At 38.9% G+C, this 24,624-nt stretch overlaps 1 protein-coding gene across 1 annotated transcript in view; it reads left to right on the forward strand.

The window, feature by feature from the left end:
• The first annotated feature begins 9,912 nt into the window (after window positions 1-9,912).
• The window catches only part of APOB (apolipoprotein B), a 48,218-nt gene continuing 33,506 nt past the window's right edge, over window positions 9,913-24,624 (forward strand). The window contains exons 1-8 of the mRNA XM_038396158.2: window positions 9,913-10,039; window positions 11,711-11,746; window positions 17,651-17,766; window positions 19,979-20,124; window positions 21,986-22,139; window positions 22,301-22,456; window positions 23,747-23,871; window positions 24,036-24,121. Coding sequence (XP_038252086.1) covers window positions 9,979-10,039; window positions 11,711-11,746; window positions 17,651-17,766; window positions 19,979-20,124; window positions 21,986-22,139; window positions 22,301-22,456; window positions 23,747-23,871; window positions 24,036-24,121 — 880 coding nt within the window. The 5' untranslated portion in view covers window positions 9,913-9,978. The remainder of the gene's footprint in view (window positions 10,040-11,710; window positions 11,747-17,650; window positions 17,767-19,978; window positions 20,125-21,985; window positions 22,140-22,300; window positions 22,457-23,746; window positions 23,872-24,035; window positions 24,122-24,624) is intronic.

Below are 24,624 nucleotides of genomic sequence, written 5' to 3' on the forward strand. Positions count from 1 at the left end.
TTATTATTTGTTCAGTAACTGCCTGGATATATTTGAAATTCAAAGCTAGCATTATTGGTAGAATGAAAGGAGGAGGGAACCCAAGAAGAATCCTGATCAGATATTTAGGGTGGGGCAGGAGAAGGCTAGGACAAGAAGTTTGAACATAATAAGGTAGACAAGAGGGTAATTTGAAGAGGGGAGTGTTATAATAAGAGCAATAAATGAAGGGACAATTTTTTTAGCAACATTTGAGATGGACAGAGGGGAAGAAGGGTGGCAGGGAAGGGCAACTGTAAGGTAGTAGAGGGCAACAACATCCATTAAAACTCTTTGGCGGGCCAGGGGCTGTGACATGGGGGAGGAAGGTCAAATCCTGACCATAGATGGTATGATGCGGGGAGGCCCGGGAAGGGGCTGGGGAGAGGTTGGAGAAGGAACCTGCACAGCCCTCACTCTATAGAGGTGGTTCCCATCCTCCAGGGCTGGGCCCAGATTCCTACTCCATCTTGTTGGCTCTTGCCACAGCATCACATGACACACACATCCGCACACAGGCAGGGCCCTCACCCATCCCCTTCTCGCATTACCACTACCAGGTTGCTTGCCCCATGCTAGGCTGTGGTGGGTAATAAAATGATCTGAAAGGTCAGATGTGGCCCTCAGGCTACCAGTTGCTCATCCCTGTAGTATGGGATTTGGAAAGACAACAGAAGAGATTTTACTAATTAATTTAGAAGGTGATCAGAGCCAGGACATATGTTTTGCCCATTGAGAAAGAAAAGAATGGTTGGATGTTTGGAATATAATAAAGAAAGACACAACAAAACTTGGTAATGGGCTAGATGAAGAAATCAAAAGAAGAGGGAGGAATCAAAGATAAACCCCAAGTTTGTGAAGCTGAGGAACTATCCAGTATAAGCCATGATTTTGTAAAGGGATTGCTCAGTGCAACAAAAATAAATTTACTTATAGGATTTCAGGCTGGGAACTTGCCATTTTGTTTAGCTGCACCACAATAGATGGGAGAGGGGGGCGTGGAATTACTACTAACTATGCAGCAAATAAGGGATGCCTGGGCATGGCTCCATCTCATAATACTCTGAGTAACCAAGTTCTCCCTATCAAGACCACTTTACTATACTTGATTTATAGAATTCACTAATAAAACACAAATAACTGATAATTCACACAAACTGGAAAATGGCACTATTGGTTTATCCTCTCTGAAGTTCAAAATGTGATTTTCAACCCTAAAAATATAATAAACAACAAAGAACTTCAGAGTCGTTTGCACCTTGCTACTCATGTAATCACATATTTTATTTCCTGGAGGCTGTGCACAAGAAATATATGCAATAACACTCTACCTTAGATTGCTTATTCACTATTCATTATATAGCCCAAAACAGCTTCTCATAAGACAGTATTGATAGTTGCATAGATGCATGATTTTTTTTATTCTTTCATAGTGTATAGTGTCTTGTAAAGTCAAAAACAGAATTTGAAAATGATATCGGTGGTTCACAATATAAACACTGAGGTTTTTTGGCAATTAATTACCAGAAAGTTATTTTAATGATGAAATACATTTTTATAATGAGATGCTGGGTGCAATGAAATTCTTTACTTTCCATAAAGTACCCTATAAAACTCTGTTATAATTCAATTTTTTTACATTTGGGTTCATGAATAATTCCCCCTCATCCTCAAGTACTTTCCTGCAGCTCCATGCCCTAATATCTCTGGGCTACCTTTACATCCCTACAGCCCTAACTCCCATACTACTCCCTGGGAGTCCCTCTCACTGACTCAGCCCCTCTGGGCTACCTTTCCATCTTTTGTGTTCTAGGACTGAGTCCTGCCTCCCAGCCTCTTCCTTGAAGTACTTACAGACTCTGCTTCAGAGATCCATAAGAACCCCCACATACTTCCTATGAGTGCTCCCCCACACTGAGCTCTCTCAGCCCTTTTATGAGGCCCATTAGGTATCAGCTGACACCCCCCACCTCCGCCCCGCAGTTCCACCCGCTCAGGCTGGAAAGTGGCTAATTAATTATGGTGCAGCTGGGGCTGATGGAACAGGGCTGATTAGCCTAGCCCTTATAGAGACAGGCCACCCTGTTACAGTGTTACTTTGGCAGTCAAAAAAGGCCTGCCCCAACCCCCAGGATGTTAGAATCTAATTCAAAACAAGACACAACAAAAGTGGTTAGCAAGCAATAGGCACTTGATCTAATGCTCAGTGAAGTCAATTGGTAGAGTAGTAAATAATGCTAAGGATAGGTCTGTTATATAAAGCAATCTGAATTACATGTTAATAATAATAAAATAAAATAGTAATGATCATTAATCATAAAAATTGTTAGCACTTTTCCTCAGTAGATCTCAAAGCACTTTCCAAGAAGGTCAGTAGCAATAACCCCCTTTACAGATGGGGAAACTGAGCCACAGAGTGTTGAAACTACTTGCCCAAGGTCACCCAACAGGCTAGTGACTGAGCCAGCAATAAAACCAGTTTCCTGAGTCCTGTGTCCTGTCCATTAGGCAGCACTGCCAGATAAGCTAAGTTCAGCTGAACAATATCTATTTTAATACAGGCAAAAGCAAGGTCATATGTCTAGAAGGAAAGAATAAGACCATACTTTCAGGATGGGAGACAGCATTCTGAAAAGTACTGACCCTGAAAAAAGGATTTAGGGGTCATGATGGATAACCAACTGAACATGAGCTCTCAGTGCGAGGTTGTGGCTAAGCGGGTTAATACTGCTACTCAGATTCATAGATACTAAGGTCAGAAGGGACCATTCTGATCATCTAATCCGACCTCCTGCACAGTGCAGGCCACAGAATCTCACCCATCCACTCCTCTGAAAAACCTCACCTATGTCTGAGCTATTGAAGTCCTTAAATCATGGTTTAAAGACTTCAAGGAGCAGAGAAGCCTCCCTCAAGTCAACCATGACCCATGCTACAGAGGAAGGCGAAAAACCTCCAGGGCCTCTCCAATCTGCCCTGGAGGAAAATTCCTTCCCGACCCCAAATATGGCAATCAGCTAAACCCTGAGCATATGGGCAAGATTCACCAGCCAGATACTACAGAAAATTCTTTCCTGGGTAACTCAGATCCCATCCATCTAATATCCCATCTCAGGGGATTAGTCCTATTTACCCTGAATATTTAAAGATCAATTACTTACCAAAATCCCATTATCCCATCATACCATCTCCTCCATAAACTTATTGAGTTTAATCTTAAAGCCAGATAGATCGTTTGCCCCCACTGCTTCCATAGGAAGGCTATTCAAAAACTTCACTCCTCTGATGGTTAAAAACCTTCGTCTGATGTATAAGCAGGGGAATACTGAACAAGAGCAGGGAAGTGCTATTACCTCTGTATATAGTGTTAGTGAGACTATTACAGGAATGTTGTGTCCACACTTCAGAAAGGAGGCTGAAAATTTAGAAATGGTTCAAAAAAGAGATACAAGAAGTATCTGAGGTCTGGAAAATATGCTGTTTAGTGAGAGATTTCAGCAGCTCAATGTTTTTAGCTTATCAAAGATAAGGTTAAAAGATAATTTGTTTCTGGTCTATAAGCACATACATAGGACAAAGATTTATGGTAGCAGATGATTCCTTAGTAGAAAAAGACATAACTAGATCCAGAGGTTGAAAGGTGAATCTAGACAAAGTCAGACTAGACATAAAATGCAAATTTTTGATTGTGACGGCAGTAAGCCATTGGAATAAATTATCAGGGGATGTGATGGACTCTCCCTCGCTTGAAATCTTTAAATCAAGCCAATGTCTTTCTAAAAGATGTTTTATAGCTAAATTACAAGAGGTGGGCTTGATGAGGGAATTATTGGGTGAGATTCTATGGCCTGCCTCAAGCAGGAGGTCAGGCTAGATGAGCACAATGGTTTCTTCTGCCCTTAAAATCTGTGAATCAGTGAAAGTTCTTCCATTGACTTCAAAAGGTGTTGAATCAGGTTCAAAAAAGAAGAGATGACAATAGTAACAAAAAATAGATCAAGCTAGTCTATTTCACAGCTTGATGGTTCAAAATCAGCTGAACGTTATTTTTAAAAAATACATGCAAAAATAATCTCTCTCAATATAGCCATGATTGGTTGGATAATCTTTTGTAGGCATCACAACAGAAAAGGGGTCTTTAGGAAGGATTTGAAGCAGGAGAGGGTAGTGGCCTCACAAATAAAGTTACTTCAACATGGTGAGTTCTTCTGTCGCCTTCTATTTTTTATCAGTGAAGCATTAATAATAAGGCCATATGAAAAGACATCTTCTACAGTAAACAAATATCAAGGAATCACTAATAAGGTTGTGGTACATTTTAGATGAGTTATCACAATGAAAATGTATGTTATTGATGCCTCTCACTTTATTTGCATGCATACTACATGCTACAAAATGCTGCAGTTTCCTGATGTGTAGTGTTACACTATATATAAAGACTAGATATAATTAATATAATGTAATGATTAAATACATTCTAATGATCCAATTTTAAAAACACTGCTTGGCTGTATGCAGCCTGTTTTAGACAGGTGATCTATGATGCCCCTACTCTTTTTGAAGAACTTTTGATTGACATCAATTTTTAGGAAACTTGTCTTTCTTTATTTTTTTTTTAAAAGTCTTATGATTAGTAATTTTGGTTAAAGAAACTGGATAATTGAATCAGCAAAATACTTAAGCACATGAGTAACTTTAAGCCCAGGAGCAAGCCCCATGATTCAGTAAAACTATTCACATGCCTAAAGTCAACAACCTTGTTCAATCAGGGCCTAAGTCTGCAGTTTAGCTAGAGACCTCTCTAGGGGGTGAAAGGACAGTTCACTTCCCATGGCCCTTTGATCCTTGGCCTCTGGTGGGAATGCAAAGTAGTGCTAGTTACAGTAATTTTTTTTTATGCTGCCAACTTCTGTCCTCTAGGAACTGAATTAAGTCTAGTACCCACTAAGGTTGCTTAAGGTTAGTACCCACTAACCTTAACTACCTGCTCTCTGATTCCTCAGAGAGTCAAGCATAGTAGGTAGCACTTCATCATCCAGTCATGACAAAAGCTACAGGAATTTATGACCTGTTCTATAATTTGTTTAAAGTTCAGTCTCCACCTAGCATTGAAATCTGCTTTCCATCTCTTAATGTTTCATTCATTATGGCTAACATTTCTGGTAATGCCACGTAAAAGATAATATTTTTCTTCTTCTCTTCTATATGTTTCATCAATAACTTAGCAAAAAAAAAGTCTCCCTGCCTCTTATCTAAGATAAAAAACAGCAACAGCTGAACCAAAAGTGTAAAATATTTTAATGCAGATGTTCCCCAACTGTGGTCTCTGTGATCTCTGGCTGGTTACATGGTGCTAGCTCCTCCTTCTTGTTTCTAATGGTTAAATTACATTAAAAGGTATCTAAAACCTTCAATCCTTTCCTGATATTACTGTTCCATGTAAGCTATTGGAGAAGATGCCCCAGGAATGTTATATGAGCATGATGGTGAGGGAGGATGGGCCAGTGACTAGGGCACTAGTCTAAGTCTTGGGAGACAGGGATTCCAATTCCTGCTTTGCTACAGACTTTCTGTGTGACCTTGGGCAAGTCACTTAGCTCTGGGCCTCAGGTCCCCATCTGTAAAATGAAGATAATAGCACTTCTCTACCACTCAGGGCTATTGTGGGGATAACTACATTAAAGACTGTGCAGTACTCTGATAATGAGGGCTATGAAAGTGCCTAAAATAGATAAAAGATGGTCCATGTAATCATGAATGGGAAAGGAGGTGGGTCCACATGATAATCTTCTTGCTAGGGTCTGGTCACATATAAACATTAGAGGACTTCAGTCTAAACAGATCATTGGGGTCTATCAAGACAACTTTTTGATGCTTTTGGACAGCGTTTTAAAGATTCAAATTATGAGGGCCTTGAGACCTGTCTTCCACAAAGTATAACAGTCAGATCCTCAAGTATAAATTGCCCTAACTCCATTGATATAGACATGTACTAACTGAAGATCTAGCATTCTGTCTAACAGATTTTACCAGACTTAATAGTACATCTTCCTCCATAAGCCATGCCAGCTCCTTTCAGTTACACTTAATTACTTGCTAACTTTTCTTCTCTCTTTTTTGGGGGAGGGAATCTTTCCCTCTTCTTACTTCTCTCCTAAGAGCAAAAGAAGGGAACCATCCAGAGCCAGATGCTTCCTAAATATCTGCACTTCACAGTTCCATAATTTCCCCCTGTGTATTTACTATTAAAACTAAGATTGAATCTATATTGTGTAGAAACATGAGCTATGATCTCACTAGAGACTAACAAATTTATTTGAGCATAAGCTTTCATGAGCTACAGCTCACTTCATCGGATGCATCCCTCAGGTGCATAGAGACTCCTCCCAGCTGGAGTGACCTTCTCAAACCACCCCTCCACCCACTATCACCAACACAGCTCTGGACATCAATGTTGTCCTCAGACTCCACTTTCTTCAGCTTGAAATATGGACTTTCTTCTGCCTCTGCAGATTAGCATCAGTCACCACCTGTGTGACGCACTCTATATGATTTTATAAAAGTATGCTGATGAGTGTGAATATAATGTAACTAAAATATGCTTCATGCAAAAGATCTCTTGTAAGGTATCATTACAAAGCTTATAATCTAATCATCTGATTTGTCTAAATGAAATATGAAATATAACTCTGACGGCCTATTGTAGTTATGCAAAGTGTGGACCATTAATGGTGGTTTGGAATCTTGATGGCTCCCATCAACCAGGACAATTGACTGTGGATGGCTCTGTTTGCAGGCAGGCCTTCCTGTGAGTTAGGTTGGGAGGAATGAAGGCGTGGGGTCTCACAGGACGTGTGATCATGTCACCTGAACTGGAATCCATCTTTAACCTGGTGCTTTTCCACTGAGAAAGAGGGGTGGGAACCCGGAGGGACAAAGGATCCCTTCCTTATGCAAAAGATATAAGTGGGTGGAACAGAACAAGGGGAGGCAGCCATCATGAGAAATCCCCTAACTACCACCTGAGCTGGAATAAGGGCTGTACCAGGGGAAAGGATTGTGCCCAGACTAGAAAGGTGTCCAGTCTGTGAAAGAAACTTATTGAAACATCTCTAAGAATGAGATTAAATCTGTATTCAGTTTTTATTACTGTACTAGACTTAGACTTGCATGTTTTATTTTGTTTTGCTTGGTAATTCACTTTGCTCTGTCTGTTCTTACTTGGAACCACTTAAATCCTACTTCCTGTATTTAATAAAATCACTTTTTACTTATTAATACTTGGTGGGGGGCAGGAAACAGCTGTGCATATCTCTCTATCAGTGTTATAGAGGGCGAACAATTTATGAGTTTACCCTGTATAAGCTTTATACATGTCTTTATATGTGTCTTTTTATAACTTAAGGTTTTGCCTAGAGGGATTCTCTATGTTTTGAATCTAATTACCCTGTATGGTATTTACCATCCTGATTTTACAGAGGTGATTCTTTTTACTTTTTCTTCTATTAAAATTCTTCTTTTAAGAAACTGAATGCTTTTTCATTGTTCTTAAGATCCAAGGGTTGGGTCTGTGGTCACCTATGCAAATTGGTGAGGATTTTTATCAAACCTTCCCCAGAAAGGAGGGGGAAATGTTTGGGAGGATTTTGGGGGGGGAAGACGTTTCCAAACAGACTCTTTTCTAATAATAATAATACTGGTTAGACGTTTGGTGGTGGCAGCGAAAGTCCAAGGGCAAAAGGTAAAATAGTTTGTACCTTGGGGAAGTTTTAACCTAAGCTGGTAAAAGTAAGATTAGGAGGTTTTCATGCAGGTCCCCACATCTGTACCCTAGAGTTCAGAGTGGGGAAGGAACCTTAAGCTGCTCTCAGTTGAGCCTACAGCTGTTAGGGAACATGGTTCAGACCTGGGTCTGGGCTTGCAGCAGGCTAGCAGGTCTGGCTCAAACCAGGCAGGGCACTGAAGTCCTTAGCTGAGTGCACAGGAAAGCAGGGGGAGAAGTAGTCTTGGCACATCAGGTGGCAGCTCCCAGGGGGTTTCTGTGATCCAACCCGTCAGTCCCTCTTCCTCAAATAAAGAAAGAGAAAGAAAGGAGGGAGGCAACTACTTATATACAATCAGATCCTTTAAAAATGTTGACATCTCCAGACCTGCTGTTCTTGTGGTGTTTTCAACCCCAATCAGAGAAGGAGAGGGAATTCTCACAAGAAAGTCTGTTCTTATGAGATTTCTGGTCTGACCAAAATGGCTTGTCCATCCAAATGGCTTTAGATGAAATCCTGACCCCAGAGATGTCAAGGAAGGGCTGGGCTCCCTGACGGAACTATATCTGCCATGATACACTACCTACCTTCTGGTTGAACTGACATTGTACATCATGAGAGTTATGTGAACATGGTGCATCATGGGAGATTAATCTAGCAACGGAGCCTACCCACAGAGAAGAGTCAAGTCATGAGGTACCTGAATTACAACTCCCATGAGGCACCATGGCAGTTTAGGGGCACCCAGATTACTGTTGATCCAAGTTAAAAATAGCCAAAATAGCTGAGCTGGAATAAGGGCTGTACCAGGGGAAAGGATTGTGCCCAGACTAGAAAGGTGTCCAGTCTGTGAAAGAAACTTACTGAAACATCTCTAAGAATGAGATTAAATCTGTATTCAGTTTTTATTACTGTACTAGACTTAGACTTGCTTAGACTTAGATTTGGCTCAACAAAACAAAAAGAAATATTTTGATTTGGGAATGTCAAAACTTTTCATTGTGGACAGAAATATCAAAATCAAATGTTTTGACATTACTGAACTGAACTTTTGGGAACTTTCCATTCTGAAAAAAAAATTGCTTTTCATAGTGATTTGGGAATTTTTTCCCAAATATTAGAATTCCCTATGGGATGGAAATCCTGATTTTTGACCAGTTCTAATATACACTTAAATGTTCATGACTACTGTACAGTTTTGAATTCCTTTCATTTAGTTCTCTGAATAATAATGATAATTTCTTATCATTACCTCTCATTTCTTTAAAAAGAACAGGAGTACTTGTGGCACTTTAGAGACTAACAAATTTATTAGAGCATAAGCTTTCATGAGCTTATGCTCTAATAAATTTGTTAGTCTCTAAAATGCCACACTTACTCCTGTTCTTTTTGCGGATACAGACTAACACGGCTGCTACTCTGAAACCTCTCATTTCTTTGTTGTTGTTACCACACAAGGCGATGATCTCTAAAAATCTGGGCTAACTGAAACCAACAAGAATACTGAATTTTCTAATCCCAGCATTTGATATGGCCTGTCGTGCCTGGATATTACCAGCCTGTCTGAAATGCATCTGCTTTTTAGCAAGGTATGAAGGAAATTTTTGCCCTACAAAGGGCATTAGTAACATTGATTGTTCTGCCTCTTCTGGCCACATGACAGCATGTTCACATTAAGTAAAGAGAAGATGCCTAAATTGCACAATAATCTAATTACTCTCATGTATAAGTACCATTCGAGCCCTCAGCCTCCATACTAATTCAAAGTTCTGTAGTGCTAGCTTGCCCCAGCTGTAATTTACATGATTTACTTTATTTCTTGCTAAAAGGAGGAAACCCCTTTTGTTGGAATATTATCTTCTGCTGTTAAAACTCAGTTAAAGAAAGAAAAATACAATTGAAGTGGCACAATCATTTACCACAGATAACTGTTCAGTCTTCTTCTGAATGCTGGGGCCTCAGCAGCCTAGGCTGAGCCTTCTGCAGCATTGCAAAGAGGATCCAGGACTTTAACCTTTGGACCTTTTGCAATTTGCTCTGAACTTTCTAAACCATTTGGCTCAGCTGCTTGCAACAGACTATATAAATGCAGGTCCAAGTGAGGAGGCTCATTCTCTCCCTGAAACTTGTGGAGAGGAGGTGAAGGGAGGAAGGAGGAGAATTGAGGGGACAGCAGCAATAGGGTCCGGTGCTCACCATGGGCCCTCTACAGCTCTGGCTGCTGCTGCTGTTGCTGCTCAGCAGTGATGTGCTCACTCGTAAGTAGCTTTTTGTAGCTTTATGTGAAAATCTACTAAAATATCAGGAAGGGAAAAATCTATGGACTATGAATCACAGAATCAAAGAAGCCAAGGATGGGAAATATGTAATCTATTCCCTTTTTGGGAGTGTGTCCTAATAGCAGGATCCAGATTAAATCCATACAAGGAAAAGTTGGAAATGTCACCATTTCTCTGCTTTATTTTTAATTTATTTTACAAGTGTAGTGGTATCATCATCATTTATTTTTGCCTAGCTGCTTTTCTTTATAGTGATCATTGCTCACCTGCAAGGAGACATTGTATAGTACTCTGCAGATTTCATGTGGGTGTTGCTAATATGTTTTACTGCAAGTGTGATGGGATATGAGTGATAAAACATGATGTGTCTGGTAGGAGGCACTGTATGTGAAATAGTGATTTGTATTAAAAGATGACAGTAGCTCTATAGTAATTTTGATTCAGTTCAGTAAAGATAGACCTGGTATAATTTGGAAAAAAAATGAATGTGGTGTGGTGGAGTTGTAAGATAACTCCTTCCTGGCCTAGCATTGTCTGTTTAGATTGTTCAATGGTACCATAGTTTGTAAAATGTTTTGGGATCCTTCAGGAGGATAGAACTATGGGTCCAATCCTTCACCATTGAAATAAATGGGTGTTTAGCAGGATCTGGTCCTATATGCAGGTAATGATAATATTCACCCCCTATGGCCTTTATTGACTTCACTGGAGTTACACTAAGAATGTATTTGGTCCTATACATTGTTACTAGTATTGTTATTGTTATTAGATTATGTGAAATAAGTAACTTTTTTTCTAATACAAAACAATACGAGTCTGATCAGTTAAGTCAAAGAAAAGACTGTGGGCTTTGAATCAGGGCGCATGGAAGAATAAAGTCTCAGTATTCAAACTAACCTTAAGTGAATGCATAGCTTGATGCAATCCAAATATCGATTAAATTATACACCTTTTTCAACAGATACGTTTACCTCTGTCATCAATACAGCTGCATCTTACTTATCTACTTTTCGCCAGTCCACAAACTTTATAATTCAGACACAAAAACGGAGGTCTTTCCCTACTTCTTAGTCAAGATTTAATAGCAGAGAGTTGTACAGAGGTCTCATATAGCAACACTATCATTATTTTTACAAAGAAAATATTACCAGAGTACAGTTATTAGTCTACTATTCAATATTTTCATAATTTAAAACTAACCTATAATTTTCAGTACTGTAAAGAAAGCATATTCTGTGATGCATTTGGTCTGTTTGTCATCTATCAACTGTACTACTTCGCCCATCACAATTCTTTTTATTATTATGTTGTACATTTAGGGCCTGATCATACACCATTAATATCAAGGAGCACTTTGCTACTGAATTCAGTGATCTGAGGATTAGGCCTTGCTTCCTAATTCACAAAATTCAGTCATTTGCAGTGTTTTTTTAATGCTCAACTTCATCATTTAAGTAGATGGGAATTTTGTCTTTAACCTCAGTGTTTGCAGAACTAAGCCCTTAGTTGTTAGTACAAATTAGTGAGGCCCCATTGTGTCTGAATATCCATCTCTGGACTGTGATGCAGAATGTACATATGAATTTCTATTTTATTTGTTTGATATTAATAATTTGTAAACGTTTTATTTTATGCTTTGCTTTTTTACAGAAGATGGGCCTGAAAATGGAAATCCAGCTTGCTCAAGTAAGGGTTCTCCCTTTGTATTTCTTTTGCTCTACTATTGTTTTAACTGACTATACCTCCCAAAGTTCAGGTTCTTGGTTTTTTGTTTTCCATTTCCATATATCTCTTCCTTTAAAACAGATGTTTACTCAGGCAAAACTCCTGTTGACTTCAGGAATTACAGGGTCTCAGGAACTTAGCCCTATGAATATTAAGACTTTTCATCAGCCTGAAAAGCAATGATTATGGCTCTGAATTTTAAAAAACTTTCCAAAAAGAAATACCACATTTATTTGCTTGGTTGATTTTCAAGGTCCATTATTTTGGAAGTCCCCTTTCTCTGACTTTGAAGATTTAACAGGGAAATCGTATGCATTTCATTTCAATGTACACTGGTAATCTCACTCCTGATTTACTCCTTTCAATTATTGATACACCCAAGTATTTGACTCATATAGCTAACTAAATGCCTACAGAATACTTTATGTCAATAACTCTATCAGCAGGGATAATAATTTATTAAACCAACCTAGTCAAGAAACAGGAAATGCTGACTTTATGCACAACCTTTGTAATGAACCCTGGTTGGCCCTGACAGCTTGCTTGGATACAGAATGTTCCTCTGGAGGGTCAGTGTCCATGAGTTGTTTTGATCTTTGTCTTTGATGAGCTTTTGCTTTTTCTTATTTGACACTCTAGCACCATCTACAGGTGATCAGGATTAATTCATCCATCTGAGCCAATTCAGAGAGTTTTTTCTGGGTTTCACTGTCAATTTCTCAACTTTATTTTTATTTACTATTTTCATCATTATTTATTCCTTTTATAACAGATAAGGTTCATGTTAAACACTGGGAATGAAGCAGTAGTTGGAGAGAAATTATGCCTCCTAGAATTAGTACAACAGATATCAGTATTTTGAGAATTGATGAAAGTATACAAACAATTATAGTATGGTAGAGTGTAAGGTAGCTGAAGTTTACATGGATAGCCTTCAAACTGTTTGTATGATTGTAATTAATATAATTGGCTGATCAGATTAGTTGAATAATTGGGGATGAAGAGAACTATATCATATTAAGTATTTATTGCTATCATATTCATATTTATTAATAATTAAATTAATGGTGTCTAAAATAAAATACTTGCCATCAAGGGGAAAAAAGATAAGGCGCTGGACTCTGGAACTCCAAGGAAAAAAGAGGATACTTACAGCAAAATTCTACTCTCATTTACAACCCCAATGATGTCAGAGTAAACTCTCAGAAAGATCCTTAGCTGGTGTAAACTAGCACAGCTTGACTTCAACAGGTCTATGCTGATTTACACCAATTGAGGATTTGGCTCTCTGATTTGAAATTATTCAGTTCGCACTTCCATAGCTTAGTCTGTCTCATATATTCCTTTTCTAAGATGTATAGCTTGCTTTCAAGATCTCTCTCTTTTCCCCTCTAAAGTGTAATTCTTGTACCAGAATATAAAGCAGTCAAAATCCCACCAGATTCTATTGAGACATTCCCTGCTGACATGATAAAATGTGTTACAGGAGCATGACTGAGAATATAATACACTTCACTGAGCCAAACACAGTGCTGGCATAAAGAGGCAAAACTCTTGATTTCACTGGAGTATGTGTGCTTACGCCAAGATGAAGTTGACTTTCCTTCCTCCCAAGGAAGATCAGGGTTAGTTTCCAGTTCTGCCTGCAGACACAATGGCAGTTATCTGTGAACAGAATTTGGCCCACAATTTCCAGGCCTGCCACTGGAAGATCTCATATCCCTGTGAGACAGTGAAGGAAGTTCTGCTTTCATCTATATCTATGTAACTTCACTGATTTTTCATTTTATCCGCAAGCAGAATTCAGTATGCTGTTCGCGGCATCATTTTTGTTCTGTGTTATACAGGACCTAGCACAATGGGGTCCTGGTCCATGACTAGGGATCCTAGGTGCTACCACAATACAGATAATAAATAATAATAATAATAATAATAATGTTAAATCTGAATCTCCTTTGCAGGTAGTAGGGACAGATAGGTGAAATTCTCCTGTGTGAAGAGACCCAACACAAGGCCTGTGTGCCACTTAAGTCCTCTGAGCTTTTAGGAGAGGCTTCTAAACACATTTCCTCCTGCCTGATGTTGTCTCAAGGACTTAAACAGTGCACAGGCCTGATCTGGGTCCTGTACACATAAAAAAAAATGTCCACTAATATAAAAAGGAAGAACTCCAGGGAGTCCACAAACTCAGGTGTGAGTTTGACTCAGAAAAGTATCTCATGTTCCCAGAAAAGAAAAGGAGTACTTGTGGCACCTTAGAGACTAACAAATTTATTTGAGCATAAGCTTTCATGAGCTACAGCTCACTCTATCGGATGGTATTCCACTGAATGCATCCGATGAAGTGAGCTGTAGCTCATGAAAGCTTATGCTCAAATAAATTTGTTAGTCTCTAAGGTGTCACAAGTACTCCTTTTCTTTTTTGCGAATACAGACTACTACAGACTACAGGCTGCTACTCTGAATCATGTTCCCAGAAAACTCATAGAAACTTTTGGACAGGAGGACGGTTCTTAGATTCTCACAGAATTAGAATTAGGGATTCTGGTTTGGGGGTTGTTTTTTCCCACTCCATTTCTACATTCATCTTTGTAAACTTCAACCATGTGAAATCCCTGGACAAATTGGCTCTTATAGTTTTCTTTGAATTGTGACTGCACAAATTTGAGCTGAACTCTGTTGTTAGCAAGGAAGCAAACACCACTTTTAAAGAAACCCAATATATGCTTTTTAAAAACAATCTAATTAATTGTGTGCATAGAATCATTAAAAGGTGGGGCTGGAAGGGATATTGAGAGGCCTTTAAGTCCAGCCTGCTGTGCTGAGGAAGGACCAAGTAAACCTAAACCATCCCTGACACATTTGTCCAATATGTTCTTAAAAACTTCCAATGATGGGGACTGCACAACCTCCCTTTTCTAAAACTATTCTATTCTAAACCTATTCTAAACCTCTAACCTATTCTAAAACTTAATGACAGATATAGTTAGAACAATTTTCCTAATATCTAGCTTAAATCTTCTTTGCTGCAGATTAAGCCCCTTTTTTTCTTTTCCTATCTTCAGTGGACATGGAGAACAATTGATCACAGTCCCCTTTACAACAGCTGTTAGCATATTTTAAGACTATTATCAGGTCCCCCTTCAGTTTTCTTTTCTCAAGACTAAACATGCCCAGTTTTCTTAACCTTTTCTCATAGGTCAGGTTTTTAAAACCTTTTCCTATTTTTATTGCTGTCCTCTGGACTCTCTCCAATTTGTCCACATCATTCTTAAAGTGTGGTGCCCAGAACTGGATACAGTAGTCCAGCTGAGGCTTAACCAGTGCTGAGTAGAACAGGACAGTTACTTCCTGTGACTTACATACAACACCCCAGAGCGATATTAGGATTTTTGAAACTGCATCACATAGCTGACTCATTCAATTTTTGATCTACAATAACGCCCAGATCCTTTCCAATAGTATTACTGGCTAGCCAGTTATTCCCCATTTTGTAGCTGTGCATTGTATAGTACTTTGCTCTTGTCTTTATTGAATTTCATCTTACTGACTTCAGAACAATTCTCTAATTCATCAAGGTCATTTTGAATTCTAATCCTGTCTTTCAAAGTGGTTGCAACCCCTCCAATCTTGGTGTCATCTGCACATTTTATAAGCATACTCTCCACTCCGTCATCCAAGTCATTAACAAAAGTATTTAAATTTGGAAGGATTTAGATTTAATTTTTTTCAATTTGACCATACACACAGAAACCAATGAAAAAATATTCCCATCCATAATATTATAAATTTACCAAAAGGCAAAGTAAGAAAAGAGCTGCTTGAGAATTTATTAGAGTTTGATTTAAGGATATTTACTTTGTATATTTTGACATGTAATGTTGACAATTTGTGTTTTAATGGCTATAAAGCTTTAACTTTTTAAAATCTCAACATCAAATGTCATTAAATAATTATTTTCTAAATATCCCCCTTAATTTCTTGTAACAACTGTGCAAATTTAAACCATTTTTTAAAATGGCTTAAAACCCATAATTTTGCAAAACTGTGAAAATTTAAATATTTTTTAAAAATGCTTAAAATAAACATTTATATTATCCATCAAAATTATAAAAAAAATTGATTCTGTCAAACCTAAAAATATTGAATAGGGTCAGACCCAGGACAGAACCCTGTGGGAGCCACTAGATATTACCTCCCAGTTTGACAGTGAACCATTGATAACGACTTACCTTGGACACCAGGTGGGTCAAGGAACTATCAACCCCCTACAGGCCAAAATGGATACTATCCAAAAGTGGCCTGTTAGTCTCTAAGGGGCCACAAGTCCTCCTTTTCTTTTTGCAGATACAGACTAACTCGACTGCTACTCTGAAACCTGACTCTTTAAGTATGGTCTTTCAACTAGTTGGATATTAGGAAAAACTTTTTCACTAAGAGGGTGGTGAAACACTGGAATGCGTTACCTAGGGAGGTGGTAGAATCTCCTTCCTTAGAGGTTTTTAAGGTCAGGCTTGACAAAGCCCTGGCTAGGATGATTTAACTGGGACTTGGTCCTGCTTTGAGCAGGGGGTTGGACTAGATGACCTTCTGGGGTCCCTTCCAACCCTGATATTCTATGATTCTATGATTCTATGATTCTAGTTGACAAATCCGTGCTGGCTATTCCTTATAACCCTATTATTCTCTGAGTGCTCATAATTATATTGTTCAAAAAAATGTTTAAGTATCTTTCCAGGTATTAAGTTAGGCTCACTGGTCCATAATTCCCCAAGTCCTTTTTGCTCATCTTTTTAAATATAGGTACTATGTTAGCCCTACTCCAGTCCTCTGGGACTTCATCCATCATCCATGAGTTCTCAAACGTAATTGCTAACAGTTCCAAGTTTTCCTCAAGCCATATCGACTTGGATACATCTAATTTATCTAAATATTCTTTAACCTGTTCTTTCCCTATTTTGGCCTGCATTCCTTCCCCCGTGTTAATATTAATTGTGTTGAGTATCTCATCACCATTAACCTTTTTAATGAACACTGAAACAAAATAGGCATTAAGCACCTCAGCCTTTCTGATGTCATGAGTTTTAGTTCTCCTTCTCCACTAAGTGGAGGACCTACACTTTCCTTCATCTTTCTCTTCCTTCTAATATATTTAAAGAACCTCTGTTTATTGCATTTTATGTCCCCTGCTAGGTGTAACTTATTTTGTGCCTTAGTCTTTCTGATTTTGTCCCTACATGCTTGTGCTATTCTTTTTACTCCTCCTGAGCAATTCATCCACATTTCCACTTTTTGTAGAATTTCTTTTTGATTTCCATGACATTGAAGAGCTCCTGATGGAGCCATATTGGCCTTTTATTATTCTTGCTATCTTTCCTTTGCATAGCTTCAATTATCCCTTACATTTTCTTCTGATGGGGCCTACATTCCCAACTGTGCTTACCATTGACTTTAATGGGGAAAAAAATCTGAGATGCATAGACTTTAAAGCCAGAAGGGATCATTATGATCATCTAAGCTGACATAATACAGTTGCATAATACAGACAAAGGATCCAATAATTTGTGCATCAAGGCCATAATTTCTGTTTGAGCTATAGCACATATTTTGGAAAAACATCCTATCTTGATTTAAAGGCTTCAAGTAATGACAACTCACCATATCCCTTCTACAGATTTATCTTAAAAAAAAACCAACTTAGGTACAAAACCAAAGAAGAAATCAGCCATAGTGATATGCTAATATTTCCCTCATTTCTGGCATTATTTCCAGTTTGCACTATGCTATCTTGATCTGTATTGTGATGATCTAAATATGTATCTGTCTGTGCTATTCATAAAAATGTATTTGTTTTTCTAATTGCAGAAGATGCAACCAGATTTAAACATCTCAGAAAATACATTTATAACTATGAAGCAGAAATAGCAAGTGGAGTGAAAGGAACAGCAGATTCACGAAGTGGCTCTAAAATTAACTGCAAGGTAAGGAAAGAGGAAGAAAGAACTGACTACAATCAGAAAAAAGATAATGAGCAACGTGGGGATTAACAATTGGAAACTTCTCCCTCATATCTTCCTACGGCCTCCATCTCCCTTCCCCCTCCATTTTGTATTTAGTGAATGTAGTGCTTGTGAAATGCACACATTTGACAACCCTGAAGTCTGAAGCCCTTTATTTTCCGACGGAAAAGGCAGTGGCAAGATTGACAGAGTTTCTTCACTCCACTCTGCCAATGCACCTGGAACCTGACCAGGCTTTTCTACTCCCAGAGAAGAGATAGCAGAGTTGATAACTCGGTGCATGGCTCATTCAGTATTTGGCTTTTCCTCTGGGTCTGCCAATAGAAGCACTCAACGTTTATCCACTACAGCCTAAACTGAGACTGCTAATTGATCAATTGATTTCATGCAGCACACTGAATACTCACCAGGTGATGACAACTTTCAGTTATCATCTTCCTGGGTCAGGATCTGGTATCCTAGGGGTGAAAGGCTCCATAGGCCATTAGCCCGATAACCTATCCTATTCTCCTTCCAACTTCCTCAAAATGTCACATTTCACAATATTACTTCATTAACTGGGTAACTGGGCAAATAGCTTTTGGATATTACAGTGTTCTGCCCAGTAACTAAATACTCCTCTGTATAATGCTCAAATTTTTTCACAAGTTCTGAAGCCAATGTCAAGACCCACACTGCAGATTGCTGGTTTACAGTGAATATTGCTGGTCTTTGCATCTAGCATGCAGTATGGTGTGGAGCAAATGTTCAGTGTTTCTCATTAGTCATCTTCATGCTTGTTCTGCTTGAAATGTACTCACTTTTGACACATTCCATATGTGAGGAATCTTATAAATTAGAGGCCTGATTCTGCTCCAATTAAAGTCAATGGGAGTAAGATCACATATTATTATCATTACTGTAAGAATATCCATAAATACTCTGGTCATACCATTTCAAATTTCAACACTTTCTGACAAAAAAGTTTTTGCAAAAAAATTCCCACTTTTTGACCAGCTATAATTAATATTATTTGATTAATAATAATTCTGGACTTTATAATAATGTTGGACCATGTCATACTCACTTTCCTTAGTTAAGTAGTTCTATTAATATCAGTAGGACCAGAATAGAGCAAAGAGGACTTAGTCCATTGTGCATATTTTCAGGAGATAATATGCAGTCTCTCTTTTAAAAAGATTTGAGAGTCTAAGGTCTGTATCCTCAGCTTGTGTAAACAGAACTGCAGAAAGAGCTGGTTGGATAAATGGTCCCCCCACCATGTGGTAAATTTTGAATTTTTGGCAAAAAAAAATCTAAATCTGAAATATTTTGGCCAAAATCCAAATTATTTTAGCAAAAATATTTCTATTCCAGAATGTCATTGCAGTGCCTTATGGGTGTTGTAGTTTGGGTGCCTTGTGCTCCCATTTTCTTCTACAAGTTGGGCTCCCTGGTTGGACTACTCTCCCCTATTGGTGAGGAGAGGCTGTGCATCATGGGAGTTGAATGGCCATGATGTATCTGAGGAGATAAAACCCGGCTGGGTAACCCAGTCCTAAGAGGAGAATAGGGATGTGAGCCAACCAAACTACCATTCCCATGAGACAGCATATCCAAATAGAAATATTTTGGGTTTGGAGCGTTCATTTTTTTAATGAAAAATCAAAGTTTTCCATGGAAAGCAGACACTTTTTCAACAAAAAAGATATTCAATTGAAAACCCAACATTCTGTTGAAAAATAGTTTTAACTGAAAATTCTCTACCAGCCCGAAGTGAGGAATTGATTTATATATAGTTTGGTGAAATGGATGGAGCAGGCGACCTGGGTACTTGTTCCATGCTTTGCCATTGACTTACTATGTGATTATGGGAAAGTCACATAACGTGTCTGTCTCTCAGTTTACCCATCGTTAATATAAGGAATATATTATTAATTATTCATATTTCCATAGTTCTTAGGGGCCCAAGTCATAGACCAAATCTATATGACCTTTATTCCACCTGGATATTGTAAGATTACTTAAAGCACTCTTCGATCTTCACACAAAAACTGCTATACAAGTGCACAGTGCACACAGTGTTACTTTAAAAATAAATGTAAGAAAATCTCCTGTATCTTTTAAAATAAGAACCACATAGTTCTGCAGGAGTGATAAAGAAGGAGCAAGCATGTGCTGTGTATGTTTTCAGGTTGAGCTGGAGGTCCCACAGCTGTGTAGCTTCATCCTGAAGACAAGCCAATGTACCCTGCGAGAGATGTTCGGTGTGGATGCTGAGGGAAAGAGTCTCCTGAAAAAGTCAAAGAACTCGGATGACTTTGCCAGAGCCATGGCCCAGTGAGCAAAAACTTACTAGAGCCTTTGCTAACAAACCCATTCTTATTTAATTCGGGATAGACTGTGACTTCACAAACTGCCCTGTCCTTTAAAAGGGTGGTGTATGGCAGTGCTGTCCCAGACTCAGAAATGAACTGTGATGCTGAGAGAGCAGGAGCTAGTTGCAACTCCTTGATTCAGAGCCACTTGGCTGTGGCACAATTTGGGGCTGCATGAGGACAGCCTTGAATTGTATCACTGAAAGCCTGGGTCTAGCAGAAATCATCCTATCCACACTCTGACGCTGGAATGTTCACAGCCTGTTCCCTTCTCTCCCTCATATCAGGAATGTGGGGAGTGCTGGTGTAGGAGTCAGTGTAGTCCACTCTGAGTTTTCTACCAGAGGAAAGTTCCCCTGAACATGAAGAATTTATCAAATGGACGTCTCCAGCCACTTTCAGACTACTTTGCTCGGCTTACATGGCACAAACTAACATTAGCCCACCTAAGCAAACAGCCCAGGCTTCTGCTACTGACCTTTAATGTCCTTCACAACTTAGCTCCTCCCTACTTACCTGCACTGGTAATTTATTGTGTCTGCCCCCTCTGGTCCACCAGTGAAACCAGTTTCCATTGCTTGTTTGTCCATTTCTCCACATGAACCTTCACACTTGTTTCCATGCCTCCCTTTATGCATGGAATGCCCTTCCTGAAGATGTCCCTAATGCTATTATCCTGTTCTGCACATCACAGGCCATAGAATTGCACCAAGGGATTCTTGCATCCAGCAAAATAACTTGAGGTTTAGGAGCTAAAGCATATTTGTTAGAAAGATATCCAGTCTTGATTGAAAGACTACCAGTGATGGAGAATCAACCACATTGCTTGATAATCTGTTCCAATAGTTAATTACCCTCACTTTGAAAACATCACATCTTATTTCCTATCTGAATTTGTCTAAATTTAGCTACCAGCCATTGGATTTTTTTATGCATCTGCACACTAGACTAAAGAGCCCTCTAATATCAGAAATCTTCTCCCTGCATAGGTACTTACAGATCCATCAAGTTTACCCTTAGCCTTCTCTACAATAAACTCAATAGACTCAGCTCCTTAATCCTGTCACTATAAATTAGCAAAAAGAAAAGGAGTACTTGTGGCACCTTAGAGACTAACAAATTTATTAGAGCATAAGCTTTCGTGAGCTACAGCTCACTTCATCGTAATGCATCCGATGAAGTGAGCTGTAGCTCACGAAAGCTTATGCTCTAATAAATTTGTTAGTCTCTAAGGTGCCACAAGTACTCCTTTTCTTTTTGCGAATACAGACTAACACGGCTGCTACTCTGAAAACTATAAATTAGGTTTTCCAGATCACAAATCATTCTTGTTCCTCTTCACTGAATGTCCTCAAAGTTTACAACATCTTATTCTTTAAGTGTACAGTATACACCAGAACTGAGGAGGTATTAATGGTCAGTAGTTTCCTACTCAGTATTCAAAGAGAAACTAATAATACCAGGTAGAGTCATGGTTGGGGATAGTCTATACAGAATTGCGGGAAAGAACGAAGCAATATAAAATAATAAGCAGTGAGCCCAAGATCACTATTTCTCATGAAAAAAAGGAAGAGAGAGATGCAGAAAGTGGTTTATTAGGGAATATTTTAAATGCTGTTTTAAATTATTTGGAATGTGTGTATTTGTACAGTCCTTGGCAAAATGGAGCCCAATCTTGATTGGGGCTTTGGGGAGCCACATTAATACAAGTGAATAATTCTATATCTAGATGTACATGGAGCATTTGGCAATAATCAAGATGGTAAGCTCTTGGCTAGCTTGTTTTTATTTTCGTCTCATACCTACTGTTTTTTGGGGGGCAGATATGAACTGAAATTTAGCACTCAGGATGGGAAGAAGGTCCAGCTGTATTCAGAGAAGGATGAACCAATGAACATTCTTAACATCAAGAGGGGGATCATCTCAACACTTATTGTGCCAATGGAAACAGAAGACAACCTAAAAACAATCTCCATGGTAGGAAGCTGAGCAACAGTTAATTTACTTCTTTAACAAATGCAGCAAAACCCACTAAGTGGGCCCTCTCCTGAAGTTCTTACTCAGACAATGGGATTTCAGACTAGACTTGAATTCATTTGGTGACATGAACAATGATGTTAATTTTCCCCGCTCTCCAGGATACCATATATGGGAAGTGCGACAGTGAAGTTGAAGTCAAGGATAGAAAAGGGAACACAGCATCAGTAATTTCAATAAACAGAAACCTGAAAACCTGCGATAACTTCAATCCCATCAGAGACTATGTCAGCCCAATTGCCCTCATAAAGGGACTGGTAAGTATAGCAGGGCATAATGTTATTTAAGAAAGTGCTTCATTATAGTTCTTTCAGTTCTACAGAATCTGACCCTCTGCCTTTGCTTCCTGCCATTAGTGGTAGTCAATAGAAAAATCTGAACTTTGGGAAACGAATATCATCTCAACTTCTTTCACATTGTTCTCACAAATACTGCAAAGTGATGTGGGTTTTTTTGTTTGGTTGGTTAGTTGCTTTGGTTTGTTTTGTTTTTGTTTTTTAAGACACTAGTTGGGAATAACTGATTTTATATATATATATATATATATATATATATATATATATACATATATATATATGTAATCACACTTTCCCATGGGCTTAGTACTGTCAGGTGTGAGGCACCTTGTCAGATCAGGCCCAAGGTTTTCTAGATAGCTCATTAAACTTTATTGACCAAATCTTCCAACATGCATATGTACATTGTATGTAACCAGCATATGCATGCAAGTAGCTTGATGTGCATGTGCATGCTGAGATTTCTGCATGCACCAAATCCTTTGATAAGCCCCATCCTCAGAGGCATATCAGGGTATTTGTGCATGCAAGTAGGCTGAGTACAAACATGCACACACACACACACACACACACACACACTGGAAGATTTGTTCCTGGTACCGAATGCTCCTGTGCTTATACTTTTAATGTTTGTTCTTGATGGAAATCTTTAAACCATTTGTAACCATAGGAGGACTGTGAAGTACATCCACTGTTTTAAAGTGTCTAAATTATTCTAACCATTGCAAATTACTTCATAATGATAAGGGCCAGTGCTTAATTTGTGCCAGAGCTTGCCAGGGCTGAGTGTGGGCACCTGTAGGCTTGACAGTTCATAGCTCTGGCACCTCTGGGTTTGCTGCATCAGTTATGAACGTAAAAACATTACTTGAGCCCTAGCACCTAATTGCTTGAGCCCAGGCAACTTCTTTCATTACAAATTAAGCACTGATAAGGCCATGTTCTTTCCTGTAGGTTATAAGGGCTCAGTCCTGCTGTACATTCTTAGGCAAACACCATAATAACTTCACTGACACTTAGGACAAGATATCTGCAGGAGTGTTGGCTGTGAAGAGACTGCAGGATATGGACTGAGATATTGGCACAGTTTTTCTTTAGACAAGGATGTGATTTAATTATGAACCAAACAGCAGCACCACTCCCAATGTGCTGTAACTGTTAATATTGCATCCCAGTAACAATAGCCATCAGAAATGTGCTTGTTTCACTACAACAAAATATGCTAAATGTTCCTCAAACTATGTTTTACAGAACAGCCCATTAACCACCCTGCTTGGCAGCAGTCAATCCTGTCAGTACACTATAGATTCAAAGAGAAGGCATGTGGCGGAAGTAGACTGCAGAGAAAAACACCTGTTTCTGCCTTCTTCATACAAGTAGGTGGCATGTTATATATCGTTACCCTTCCTTTGTAAATAGTCATAATGAATGATAATAGGTCAAATTCTGCCCTGATTTACTGCCCATGCAATGGTGGGCAGGATTCAGCACAACTAATTCAGCCACAACTAAAGGACTGTGTTTTTCTGTTATTTACTAGAAATCAGTATGGTATGATGGCACAAGTCACGCAGACTCTGAAACTTGTCGAAACCCCCAAAATCAACAGCAGAAACTTTGATGAAGGTAGGTCTGCAGTACTGAAACATTTTTCAGTTTCACCGTGGCACATTTCTGGCTTCCCATCTCAGCATGCACTCCTCATAAAACATGTCCACTGATCAAGTTAGATTAGCTTTGTTAAGAAATGCATAACCACCTATGATAAAAAAAAAGCCGCATATCATTTTCAGGAAATGGCAATGGTGTGTACTCATCTATATGTGAAATAATTCTAGATTTGGGGAAACAAATGCACTATTCAGCTACATCAGTACCTATATAAAACTTCATAAAGATCCTGTTATTTAAACAGGAAGGATGCTTCAAGGAGTCAGAAACTAAAATGTCTCTGTGATGTCTTGCTCTTGTGGGTAGTGTTGCCTAGTGGTCAGGATTTAGGCCCTTAGATATGCGGGGGTTGGGAAGTGTAGGGGAGCCTGGGTCCTCCCACTCCACCAGGCTCCAGCTCAGGGCCCTGTGAGGGCTATCAAAGGTCTGACATCTAGGAAATCCTTAAGGCTGCCCTC

Source organism: Dermochelys coriacea, chromosome 3 (genome assembly GCF_009764565.3).
Source record: "Dermochelys coriacea isolate rDerCor1 chromosome 3, rDerCor1.pri.v4, whole genome shotgun sequence".
Lineage (NCBI taxonomy): Eukaryota > Metazoa > Chordata > Testudines > Dermochelyidae > Dermochelys > Dermochelys coriacea.